The sequence below is a fragment of the Bubalus kerabau genome, chromosome 7, assembly GCF_029407905.1.
Source record: "Bubalus kerabau isolate K-KA32 ecotype Philippines breed swamp buffalo chromosome 7, PCC_UOA_SB_1v2, whole genome shotgun sequence".
NCBI classification, from domain to species: domain Eukaryota; kingdom Metazoa; phylum Chordata; class Mammalia; order Artiodactyla; family Bovidae; genus Bubalus; species Bubalus kerabau.
Genome location: NC_073630.1, coordinates 20,141,864 through 20,155,996, shown reverse-complemented (window position 1 = coordinate 20,155,996; position 14,133 = coordinate 20,141,864). Strand labels below are relative to the sequence as shown.

Genomic DNA, 14,133 nt, shown 5'->3' with positions numbered 1-14,133 from the left:
AACACATTTTACCACATGATTTACAGTGATAAACTGTAAAGAAATAACTTTTTGTATTTATTCATTTTAAGACTACTAACTTCATTTTCCTTAAAGAAGATCTAAAACTATAAAAATTAGTCTGTATTCACTATGCTTAATTTTCTATTCAGCTATAATTTTCATTGAATTAAATGCAAATAAAGTGGTTATATTCACAAATAAATGAAACAAAAAAATTAACTTTATAGCCTAAAGCATAGCCACAGACTTTATAGACAGCATACCTTGTAAGAACAGAGTAAACGGATATGACAAACAGAATTATAATGGACTTCAGTTTCATCAAAAATGATAATCTTATTAACTAGACATTTATTACCCTAACTTCAAGGTTCTTTAGAGTACACAGAAAATAAAATTACTCTGTGCCCATAAAAATCATAGCAAGATGAGACAATAGATCACTATGGGTATTTCTTCCATTGTGCCAATGTTAAGTAAAACTCTAGAACAAGAGTACTCAAAACAGATTAATTCCTATGATGTTCAAGCAATGCATAATTCAAGACTATCTAAACTGAACAAAGATTAAAGAATACTTGATAGCCTTAAAATCTAGTAACAAACACAGAAGAATAAAAAGAATAATGATTGTGCTCCAAATAGCTGCAATCAATCTTTACCTATTATTCTGCAGTGGTCTATTAAATGCATATTGTTAAAATTAATCATATAAAATACAGATTCATTGTTGAAAGGTAGTATTATAAACTATGGTGTTTAATAAAAACTCTAAATGTGAAAGCATAAAGTCATAAACATAGATTCTGTAAACAAAGCTAATACCCTAGGATAAGTAAGAACTGGAATAAAGGCAAAGTAAGGTCAATCTATAAGCAATATTGGGGACTCAAATTCTCCAATTAAAATTCATAATAAAAGATATCTATGTCCTCAGCTATAACATGATATTTCAGAAAAAGTAAGAAAAAAATAAATGAGACTAGCCTTATCACTACTGCTACAGAGAAGTTACAACTGAAACCTATGGTTTCAATCTTTTTTTTGTATCTTTCTTTTATCATAAATAAATATGTTTGTGACTTTATTGAATTAAATAAATTCTTAGGAAATGCTAAAAGTGTTTAAAAATGTGTTTTTGTTTCAGAAAATAGAAATCAAAGGAAAATCAGGATAAGTCTAATTAAATTGACTATACTCAAAATTTTTCTTCTGTATTTCGTTTGCATATATATGGGAAGAAAAGGTGGAAAATGTAAAAATTTTGCAGTATCTATACTCATACCCAAGTTCTTGCTTTCTCTTTGCCTAGTAGGAACAGTAATATTGTATAAAGTGGTGAGGATGACAATGACATTATGACAAATAGGAATGGAGTCAATGCAAGATGCAATAAACCAATCTAGCTCTTGAAAGATAATGGTTTTTATGAATGGCTTTACGAATTGCAGGAATTAAAATGTATTTGGATAGACTTAGAAATTAAAAAACATGTTCCGAAGCATTCTCATCCAGAGATGGTAGTTCATAAAGCCTAAGTGAAAAGATATTTTTTCCCTAAAATTAAAAGCTCCAAAACTTAGAAATTTACTTACTTTCTTCTGAAAATATCATTTGTGAAATCACACACACAAAAAAAGAATTCATGTCGGATAAGTCTTAGTTTAGAATACTATGGCCCAAATTTCCATCAATTCAGTTTCATAAGCAGAACTAAGTCATACTGCCCCCACGTTAATGTCTTCGGCTAGAAGAGATAGTGCTAACACTCAACGCGGAATTATTACAAAAGTCATGACTCTTAAACAAAAGTTTGTAAGTGTACCACTGTTACGTCAGCACTTACGGCTATCATAACATATGTTTCCTAGAGCCCTGCCCGTTTGAAGCAGCACTTCCTGGTCTTTGCTATTTAGCAGCTGCACCAGTGGTGAAATCAATCCAGCATCCACACATGGAATTCGCATAAATTCTGAAAATAAGAGATATGGTTAATTAAAAAATAAACATTCACAATTACATAGACAACTTTCCTTAATTAAATATTTACGTACTATTAATACTACTAAAATGTTTACAATGGCTTGCTATTTGAAGAGTACACCGCTGTCCAAAAGTACTATTACAACCCTTCTAAATATTTCATGAAATAAGTATACAAAAATGAATGGGATCATATTTGTCTTGCTGATAGCCTCTACCATAAACCAAAACAATTTTTTATTAACTTTCATTATCCTAATTTATCACTGTTTTCTTAACTGCATGTTATAAGAGGAGAAAGAGGAGGAGGAGAATAAGATCTCAAGTTTTTACTTGCTTTTACAACTTCACTTATTAGCACTGTAGACCCAAAATAGCACCTAGTTTCAGAAATATATTTTTGTTATTATTATTAATAGATACTTTAAGAGTACAATTCTAAAAAGGAAGAAATATTCATGGACACTTTCTCTTCTGCTTATTTTTTCTTTGCCCCAAATTCATCTTAAATCTGTTATCTAGAGGAATACTTACTTTAAAAAGTATCAAATTTCTTACTGTAACTTATGGTCATAGCTATGCTCCCACATTAAACTTGTACCTGGAACTTCTTAATAATCCTCTGGTGTATGAACATCAGCACCCAGTCAGTTACATCAATTTTTAGGGGATATTTTTGGAAATAAAAATGTAAACAAAATTATATTTTATAATTAGTCAAAATCTAACAACTATATGCTAATATTTCTCTTCTGTTGTTATGTAACATGCATAGTAGAGTAATGATGACCCTGTCAACTTCTAATTTTTTTTCTCCAGGTCACACAATTTTCTTTCATTGTCAAGTTTCTAACAGGAAGAAATCTAAGCCCAGTTGGGTCATGTTGCATTTCTGAAGATATTTATTTTAAAAAGAAGACTCTAATCTACTTTCTCAGCCAGTCACTTAAAAAACAGCAACAATAATGTGGTGGTTAAGCAATAAACAACCATTTAAATTGGGTCCCATTTATTTTAACCAGCAGGGATTAGTGACAGGCCCTTAACAAGCCTCTAATTAAAAGTATAAATGCTACTAATTATGTCTCTAAAACAGAGCTGTCATCTACTAAAGTGTTACTAGAAGCAAGCTTGAGCAGCAGAATTATCATGAAACTGACAAACTATTATGAGGACTGATATTACTCAGTGAGATCATATAGGAATGGCAATACATTTCAAAATCAGCTATTCAAAATTTCTCAATCTATGTTATGTGTGTGTGCTCATTCTTAAGAAAAAAAGCTTAAAGATAAAAACCAATTTCTGGAAATTATACTGTGTTTCTAATGAAGTTAAAAATAAACTACTTGATATAAAAATCAAGCTACCTTGCACCTAAGAAGAATTTAGATAGTGGCTGGTCTAGGTTAACAATGTCTGGAGGGGTTTCATTCTCAAACCAGATCTGCCTCAAGAGTTCTTTGTTGTCCCAAGGTAATTATCTATTCAGAGCAGTTCAAATCTGCTTGAAGTACATGAAATACTCCTAGAACCACTAGGAATCTCTCAACATTTATGACCAGCTCAAATCCAAGGCAGAGCATAGTGATTATAACCATAGTAGCTTAGATGTACATGCAAACAACAGATGATCAGTTTTCATTAACAACCAAAATAATGATTTACCAATATAGAACCTCACTGAAATTAAAAATATATTTTGAGCACCTCTAAACAAATGAAACCTGCAAACAAACATGGACAGACATGAGAGCTGAACCATAAAGGAGGCTGAGGGCTGAAGTTTTAATGCTTTCAAACTGTGGTGCTGGAGAAGACTCTTCCGAGTCCCTTGGACAGTAAGGAGAACAAACCAGTTAATTCTCTAAAGGAAATCAGTCCTGAATATTCACTGGAAGGACTGATGCTAAAGCTGAAGTTCTAATACTCTGGCCACCAGATGTGAAGAGCTGACTCACTGGAAAAGACCCTGATGCTGGGAAAGATTGAGGGCAGGAGGAGATGGGGGCGACAGAGGATGAGATGGCTGGATGGCATCACCGACTCAATGGACATGGGTTTGAGCAAACTCTGGGAGACAGTGAAGGACAGGGAAGCCTAGCATGCTGAAGTCTGTGGGGTTGCAAAGAGTACGACACAGCGACTAAACAACAACAAAACAAATTTAAAAATTTCATGGCAATTCTTTTTGGTAACACACACATGAACAAGCTGTTTTACTGGACCAAAAATAACATATACTGGTACTTTACAATGCCACCTGCATAGTGATTACACAATATATAAAATTGTGTAAAACTGAGACCAGAATTTTAAAGTTTCTTCTTTTTAAAGTATAATATATGCAACTTACTAAAATAAAAAGACTAAAAATAATATCAAACTTTGAGAAATAGAGGCATACTAATGCTATTGCATTTAGCATGGCCTTCCTTTATGTTTAAAAACTGCTTTAAGAAGTCAGTGTTTTTAACAATGAAAAATCAGAAAGAGAAGTTAAGAAACTAATCCTATTCACCACTGCAACAAAAAGAATATGATACCTAGGGAAAAACCTAGAGACAAAAGACCTGTATGCAGAAAAGTGTAAGACACTGATGAAAGAAATCAAAGATGACACAAACAGATGGAAAATACACCGTGTTTTTGGAAGAATCAATATTGTCAAAATGACTACACAACCCAGAGGAATCTACAGATTCAGTGCAATCCCTATCAAACTACCAATGGTATTTTTCACAGAACTAGAACAAAAAATTTCACAATTTGCATGGAAACACAAAAGGCCCTGAATAGCCAAAGCAGTCTTGAGAAAAAAGAATGGAACTGGAGGAATCAACCTTCCTAGCTTCAGACTATACAGCAAAACTACAGTCATTAAGACAGAACAGGAGTGGCACAAAAATAGAAATATAGCCCAATGGAACAAGACAGAAAGCCCAGAGATAAACCTATACACCTATGGGCACCTTATTTTTTCACAAAGGAGGCAAGAATATACAATAGAAAAAAGACAATCTCTTCAATAAGGGGTGCTGGGAAAACTGGACAGATAACCTGTAAAAGAATAAAACTAGAACACTTTATAACACTGTACACAAAAATCAACTCAAAATAGATTAAAGATTTAAATTTAAGGCCAGAAATTATAAAGCTCTTAGAGGAAAACATAAGCAATATACTCTTTGACATACATCACAGCAAGATCCTCTTTGACTCACCTCATAGAGTAATGGAAATAAAAACAAAAGTAAACAAATGGGACTTAATTAAACTTAAAACATTTTTGCAAAATGCACAGCAAAGGAAACAATAAACAAGATTAAAAGACAACCCTCAGAATGGGAGAAAATAACTGCAAAGGAAACAACTGACAAAAGATTAATCTCCAAAATACACAAGCGGCTCATGCACCTCAAAACCAGAAAGGCAAATGACCCAATCAAAAATGGGTAGAAGACCTAAACAGACATTTCTCCAAAGAAGACATACAGAAGGACAAACATGAAAAGATAGTCAACATCCCTCGCTATTAGAGAAATGCCAATCAAAACTACAATGAAGTATCACCTCACACTGGTTAGAACAGCCATCATTTAAAAAATCTACAAACAATAAATCCTGAAGAGGATGTGCAGAAAAGGAAACCCTCTTGCACTGGTGGGGATGTAAACTGACACAGCCACTATGGAGAACAGTGTGGAGATTCCTTAAAAAACTAGGAATAAAATTACCATATGACTCAACAATCCCACAACTGGGAATATACCCTGAGAAAACCATAACTGAAAGAGATGCAGGTACCTCAATATTTGCTGCAGCATTTTTTACAATAACTAGGACATGGAAGCAACCTAGATGTCCACTGACAGATAAATGGATACAGAAATTGTGGTACATACATACAATGGAATATTACTTAGCTATAAAAAAAGAATGCATTTGAGTCAGTCCTAATGAGGTAGATGAACCTGGAGCCTATTGTACAGTGAAGTCAGTCAGAAACAGAAAGACAAATATTGTCTATTAATGCATGTGTATGGCATCTAGAAGGATGGTACTGATGAACCTAGGGCAGCAGTGGAGACGCCAATGGACACAGTGGGAGCAGGAGAGGGTGGGGTGGACTGAGAGAGTAGCAGGAAGCACACACATTCCCATATGCAAGACAGACAGCAAGTGGGAATGTGCTGTGGGGCAGCGGCAGCCCACAAGATGCTGGACATGACTGAGTGACTAAGCCTGCAGACAGGGAGCTCAACCCAGTGCTTTCTGACCACCTAGGAGGGTGAGAAATGGAAGGAAGGATTCAGAGGGAAAGGATGTATGTGTACCTGTGGCTGATTCATATTGATGTATAGCAGAAACCAGTAAAGTAATTCTAAAGTTTAAAAGTTAAAAAAAAAATTTTTTTTAAGTCCGTGTTTTTCTTAAATTGACTGAACTAAAATCAGATACAAATATTTCTGCTACAAAATATCCCTGAAATATCTTCCAAAGCATCCCTTCCCCCTTGGATATAAACCATATATAACGGGATGGCTATTATATAATCCATGCTTTGAGGTTGTTTCTCCAGAGTATATTTACATGGACACTTAAGAAATAAATGCTTCTCATGAAGGTGAACTCAGAAAACATAGTATGTATTCCGACTGCACTGCTGCAGTCCAGTGCCATGTCGGTAGGTCAGACAAGAAAAAGTGAGCTTATCTGGATATAACATAAAACAACATACACACTGCAAAAGGTAAGGTCTCCTGGGACAACGAAGACGAATGACTCAGTGACAATTCAAGAATCCCATAACCAAAGTAATAAACGATTCAGGTACAGCAGGGACGAGCAGTGCTATTCTTTAACTCTACTCTGACAGAACGGAACAGCAAATGGGAAATGTATGAACAGAACGACTACAGCCATTTTAAACAATTACATGAAAAAAAGTTAATGGAAAGAAAAATAAAGAAATTTTTTTTAAAAAAAGGTCTAATCTACAAAATGGAAACATAAATTAATAAAACATACTGACAGGTAGGGTGTAAAACTGAAGATGTTCCCAGCAGAAAAGTTCTTGAGGAAAACCTCACCATTTTTGGCTATTTCTGCTATGACGTTAGCTACTTTGGCTGTGCAGGAGGACTGTGGAATCAACAGACTTGCAAACACTTGAAGTATTCCACTTCCTTGGATTTTTTCACTTGTTTCCATATCTGAAAGAGATACATACAAAGAGCTTCAGTGAACCTCTTCAACACTAACACTGACAAATACATCTACAGTAAATTCTTAAAGAATTTTCATCATCTATAGTAGAAATTATTTATATTAAAATATGTGTATTTATATAAAATTATCTTCAGTTCCACAAGCTGCTTTTATCTTCAGGTTTTTCCCTATGTGAAACACTTTTCAATACAATCTTTTGTAAACCTACAGTCAGATTACAAAGGAATCCTTTCTGAATATACCATTTGCATCCCAGACTTACTTTTCAATGTTATTTCCAATCCTGTCTATTCAGAGTAGGAATGCTTTATTTTCTACTTCCCTTGAGTTTCCCAATAGTGTATTATTATATACATATAAATTCTATGACTTCCAATAATGCTACAGCAATTAAAAGTGGCAATTACATGTGCGAAAAACTCACCTCATATCATTTTATGTGGAGTGACAGAAGAGACTATTCAGTTCCATATGATTACTGTGTTTCTCACATAACTTATTCAAAATACCACTAATGAAAAACGGAAGTAGTTTAGGCAGCAATAAGGCCATGGTATTCAGAATTCTGGGCTTCCCTGGTGGCTCAGCTGGTAAAGAGTCCACCTGCAATGCAGGAGCTGGGTTCAATCGCTGGGTTAGGAAGATCCCCTGGAGAAGGGAAAGGCTACCCACTCTAGTATTCCGGCCTGGAGAATTCCATGGATTATATAGTCCGTGGAGCTGCAAAGAGTTGGACACGACTGAGCGACTTTCACTTTCATTCAGAATTCTATATGGTTATATAGAAATTCAAGAGGCCTATTTCTTTTCTTTGTTTTCCGTCTTTGTTAAACTACAAATGAAGAGCCTTTGCATGAAACAAGGCCACTTCATGTAAAAAAGTATGACCTATTAAACAGTAACTGGAATGATGTACACCTGGAATAGTAACACCTGGAGAGATGATGGAAATAAAAGCTCAAGGAAACAAAATCTAAAATTACTATTTGAACAGTGAAGAGGAATGCCAAGTGTTTAAAAATAGGAAGTTATAAGGCTCATTAAAACATTCTGTTTAGGGGGCAATCCCAAGATGACAGAAGAATAAGACAGGGAAACCACTTTCTCCCCCGCAAATACATCAAAAGATCACCTGTATGTGGAGCAACTTTCACAAAACAACTTCTGAATGACGGCGGAGGACCCAGATACCAGAAAGGCAAACCAACCTCTTCAAAATGAAGGATCTGATCACTGGCTTGATGGCTCTCTTCCCTTTTGATTCTCCCTTTTCTCCCCTTAGTCACTTCTATTTCCCTCCTCTCTTCTTTATATAACTATGAATCGCTTTGGGTGTTCCTGGCTCTGGAAAGTCATTTCACCATTAACCTAGGGGTTTTGCCTTCTGTGCTGTTTGGAGGGAAGACTCTTGATGTTACCATAAGAGGGGGACCAAAACCAAGAGGCAGGAGGCTCAACTCCAGAACTTTGGACCATCACAGAACTCCTGACACTGGGGAACATTAATAGACGAAAGCCCACCCAAAAGCCTCCCATACCTACCCTGAGACCAAGCTCCACCCAAGAACAGCAAACTCCCATGCAAGACACCCCACGCCAATCTTCCAGCAAAACAGGAACACAACTCTGAACATTAAAAGACAGGCCGTCCAAAGCTATATTAAACTCACAGACTCCCCAAAACATTCTATTTGAATGTTGTTTCTATGTGTATCTTCTCAATATCTTTTATAGCCTTTGAATACACATATAAATAAAAGGACTCTAAAGATTTCTTGTTAAGTAAATGACAGCTGCTGTGATCAACAGAGTAGGAAATCATTTTTAATAATTTGAGAAAGTCTAAAAAATAATTATTTCTTTATAGTAATTGCTGATTGTTCAGCTCAGTGTTTTTCAAACTGTGTGTCCCAATCCATGAAGAACCCTGAAATCAATTTGGTGAATAAGGACCAGCAATTCCTTAAAAAGAGAAATAGAATTTACAATACCTACAACAAAAGAATAGAAAAAAATTTTGTTCATGCATAGTAAAGTAAAACACTGAGTTACACATGCATGTGTAACTGTATGTGCATGCTTACTGAATGCAAAATGTAGCCCTGATCATAGGTTCTGGTCAAAAAGCTAAACAGCAATGTTCTGTGCAACCCATGACTACCCAGGACTCTGGGTTAGAGAGCTTTAATAATCTTAACGTCATCAGGAGAAGCTAGAATTAACGGCTGAATCAATAGAAAATTACATGGAAAAATTTGTAAAATTTGAAACTTGTAAAAATTCCATGGATTTATTATCTTAAGAACATTCCTTTGCAAATACTGTAGTTATGTGTATGTTTATCCATCCAGTACAAAAGATCAAGTAATCAGGATTAGTTAATGTTGAAACTCCATCCATGCATTTCCTTTTTCTACCATAGGCCTAGTACACTTTAAAGCAGCTAATACCATTTTGGTTTCTTACATTTTATGTTCTGTAATAAAAAGGATTATTTTGGAGATACTTTAAAACAACGTTTTTTATTAGGTGAAAAAACAGAGGTCCAGAAAGATGAAGCAAACTTGCCTAAAGTCACCAATCATACTAATCATAGAGCATAAGGAGCAAATTCAGACTCAACTACACTAACAATTTAACGTGTGTCATCTGGCATCCATTGGTGCCATTCTTTACAACAGAAAACGTACTTAAGCATAAATCAATGAAATTTGTCTTTTTGTATGCTGTTACTCATTTCTCTCAATTCAGATTATTACAAACGTAGAGTTTGCATGATAAAATATAAACACAGCAGCTGTCCTTTCTTTCAGCAAGCCCATTTATAAAATACAATGTGCCTTTTCACTTTTGTTTCTGGGATTAAAAAATAAGTTTTTATGGTACCACCTGAAAATCTGACACCAAATTTCCATTAATTTATTTTTTTAAAGCAAGACATCAAAAGAAAAACTCAATTTGCCACGTTAAAATTCTTCCTTTTCTGACCATTGCTACCAAAAGATGTACAACCTTAGAACACTGGGGCAGACTGCCCCAGGGGTCATGTCCCACCATCTGCTGGTGCTGGGATGACAGCAAGAATCTGGCATCAGGCATGAATCATGATTAGATGTGAGGCTGAGGCATTTGTGTGTGTGGAGGCGAGGAGTTAACTGCAAATCACTCATGCATGTCTCATTTTAACTATAACTAAAAGAATGGCTTAACATCAGAGCTGATGTCAGAGGCAAGGGGAATAAAAGAAAACAATATAAAACTCTTGCACTCTGATGGATTTCCATGAATTACAATCCAAAGTATTGGAAGGATAGTTGTAATACAATGACTCAAGATTTGGGGATAGTATCTTTTTTAATACTATTGTCAGAAAAAATATAATCTGGTTTTTCATATAAATCTGATTTACCATTTAGAAAAACTGATAAGGAGTTCTATTTACTTGTTATCATGTGGATTTCTATGTAGGTCTAGAATTTAAATAAAACAGCTGGGAATTATCTTTTTTCATCTGGCATGAAAACAGAGAGTCAAATACTGCTTATTGTTAAACTGCCACTATCCAATAAATAATTACAAAGTTTCAGTCTCATTCCATGTATGCTTTCTACACTGGCATTCTACTCCATATTACAGTGTGTATCTGTGAACTAAACATTTTCTCTGATATCTGTGAACACCCTTGAAATGATTTTAAGAGAGTCAGTGAGTGTGGTGTATGCAGGTCTAAATGAATGGCTGATTGACTGCTTGCAAAAAAAAAAAAAAAAAAAAGCCGTGACCAGGAGTTCTAAAAAAAAAAAAGGCACACTTTTCATTATCTTTACCCAGACCACTACTGACACTGTAAATGCACTCCTTTTAAATGTTTGCAGGAATCGATCCAACTTCCCCCCTTCACATTTAGGTGCAGCCATAAAAATGTTTGAGTATGTCTACAAATTACAGGCAGCTGGCAGTCCTTGAATTTTGAAGGACCCAGATACGAAGGGCAACTGCTTCTCTAAAATAGTATCTGTGGGAGCCACAGCCATTACAGTGGCCTTGCAGTTGTGCAGGCACTCATTCTGGTCTTGGCAGTCGTATGTTCAGACTCCGCCTGACCTCCCGATGGCAAAAATGCAGCTTCGTTATGAAATTGCCAGAGTCAGAAAGGAAAAAAAAAAAAACCAACTAGGAATAGGGTCAGATAAGCTTGAAAGAAAAGTAAATCAAGAAGCCGGGCTACAATGCTATAGGGAGAGGAGAAGTTAAAGCACAACTCATAATGTCTCAAGGCGAAAGCCAGCAGAAGGCAGGGAACAGGTGGAATGGGAAGGACTCATAATTGAAGATATGGCTGGAGAAAGGCTCAAGTTCCCAACAAAGCTGCCACGTAAATACATTAAAATAATTGGCATTATAATTATATATCAAGAAGGGGTTTTCAGGTATGCTACTATCATAAGCTGAATTTATGATGTTACATTAGCATCTGCTTTCATGAGGATAAATTAATGAAAAGCATTTGATAACCAATTTACAGTAAACTCCAAGACAGAAAAACAAAAATAAAGACTGTTATTACTATGACTCTACTAGATTAAAAATGTACTTGGATTAGATTTATAGTATTGTTTACTTCTAGTTATAAGAACGATAGGAAACTCTTAGTTTCATTTACATGTCCAAGGATTCTTGTGACTGATTGTGAAGAGAAGACTCAGATTTGGGATTGACAGCAAGGACCAGGAACACGACTCAGGGGCCATGTGTATCCTTGTCTCTGGGGAACTATTTATTTCTCAAGGGACAGACTTTTAGAATAAGGTATAACAAGAGACCTGGCCCTGTGCCTGAGAAATCTGATTCAAATCCAAGGCTTCATTTACTACTACAAAGACAAGTCCCAAATTCTCTCTCCCTTCATCCAACTAAAACAAAGCATGTGCACTTGGATGTGGAATAAATACCTCAAGTTCAAACATTCCTCAAATCAATCCTCCTCTTTCGTTTCATTTTATTCTCCATAGCAGTTCATGGCAGGGAACCCAGCTAAGCCAGAAGCCCAAGAAGGATTATAAATTTTTCTCTTTTAATAAATGCCTTTCTACCACCCACGTTAATCAGACTGTAAGTTCCATAGATCCCATCTGATTAGCATCTTTTGCATCTATTCTTTACTTGTTAAATTCATGTTACTTCCAGTTCTCAATTCTGACCTTTATTAAATGCAACAGCCTCCTCAAGAGTCTCCCTAACTCTAGCCTCCCTCCATCTGTCATCTACACTGACTGCAGAATAAGCTTCTGGAAATACAAATTTTATGTCACTCCCCTACTTTAAATCTTTAAATGATCGTCTCTAACTTTTAAAGCACATCCATGATATTTTCCAACCATATCTCCTGATACTCCTCCACTGATATACTATATTCTTGCCACACTAAATTATAGAGATCCAAATTAACCATTTCATTTCATATCTTCTTACTACTTCCCTCTCTGAAATGCCACTCACCCCACGACTTTTAACTAATTCCTACACAGAGGTATAGTGTCCTCATTTAAAGGTACCTGACTGAAGGCTATTTGATCTTTTAAAGATACTATCATAAAAACTCATTTCTTAAAATAACTATGTGACATAGGCATGATAGACTGTTTCCTTCATACTACAAATAAGGTCATATGATTATACTGGAAAAGTAACAACAAACCAGTTTTTCTGATACCTAATCCTGGGCTCTTCCCACCACAAATGTTAATTTAGAAGATATATAGTACTAACAACACCTTGACCAGATTTGCCAAGTTATTATGTGATAAATATTTTTATTTAACGTATTTTGCAGAAATAAGAATTAAAGTAAAACAATTGAGTGAGAAAGGGATGCACAGTATTTTGAGACAGATAAACTGACTCAGTGATTGAAGGAGAGAAAGGGAACTGTGTACAGAGAAATTGAAACATTTAAAACAGATTTAAAACACCTAAGAAGAGTATGCTGGGTATAAGAAGATTAAAGGGCCTGACAAATGAGAAATTAGTGTTTCTAAAAGAAAATGGAAGTACATGGTGGGGAGGAGTTACAAAATGCTCTTTCACCGATGAGAAATTTTTCCTCCCCAACATGGATTTTAAGCAAATAAAAGGAATATGAAATGCAGGAGAGAAAAGGATAGATACAGTCATGAAAAGAAAGAGGGCAGAACAAAGACCTATTCGTACAATGACTCACCAACAGAGGTTTTACTAAAAGATTAAGTTGAGAGAGTCATTTTATAAAATTACAATAAATGATTTTTGACAGTCTTGCAGTCATTTCAATTCCAGAGATAATGTAAGCTGTGGGAGTTGGAGAAGTTATGTGTTTGGAAATCATCACTAGAATAAGTAGAGAGATTTGCTAGTTTTAACTATTTTCTTTAAAGTTATCACTAACTAGGTCAAAAGAAGTTGCTAAAAATTAAGCTATATAGTTAAAAAATGGAAGATGTTTACTGACAGAGTATATACCAAGAGGGACAATACTAATGAATGTGGTAAAAGCAGAGTATATAACTAGAACTGTTCAACTACAATTTCAGAGTGATTACTGAAAATATGGTCCCTAAAAATAAAGTAAATGTGGATTTCTCTACTTCATACTAAGAGAATAAGGATACTGTATAGCGAAACACAGTGAAGGAATCTTTTCAGTAGAAGATCCATCTCCATCCTCTTGTGAAATACCTTAGGGAACAATACAAAGTAAACAAAGTAAATACTTAGAGAACAATACAAAGTAAACAAAGCTAAAGAGGTTGGCATGTGTACATCACAGGGCAGAGTCTTCATTGATGGGATCCGTGACCTTACAAAAAGAGACCCCAGAGAGACGCCTTGCTTTTTCCACCATGTGAGGTTCTAGTGAAGACAGCCATCTATGAAACA

The 14,133-nt window shown here is 35.2% G+C and overlaps 1 protein-coding gene across 9 annotated transcripts in view; it reads right to left on the bottom strand.

The window, feature by feature from the left end:
- The window catches only part of RAP1GDS1 (Rap1 GTPase-GDP dissociation stimulator 1), a 151,028-nt gene that overhangs the window by 68,658 nt on the left and 68,237 nt on the right, over window positions 1-14,133 (bottom strand). For 7 of the 9 annotated variants that reach the window (XR_008716777.1, XM_055587757.1, XM_055587756.1 and 4 more), the window contains 2 exons: window positions 7,080-7,202; window positions 1,850-1,975 (listed from right to left, as the gene is read on the bottom strand). Coding sequence is in view for 8 of the 9 variants with exons in the window: in XM_055587752.1 (XP_055443727.1) it covers window positions 1,850-1,975; window positions 7,080-7,202 (249 nt within the window). In the remaining variant the exon portion in view is untranslated. Of the gene's footprint in view, window positions 1-1,849; window positions 1,976-7,021; window positions 7,203-7,642; window positions 7,822-14,133 lie in introns of those variants that run through there. The other 2 variants (XM_055587758.1, XM_055587760.1) reach the window with 2 other exon arrangements.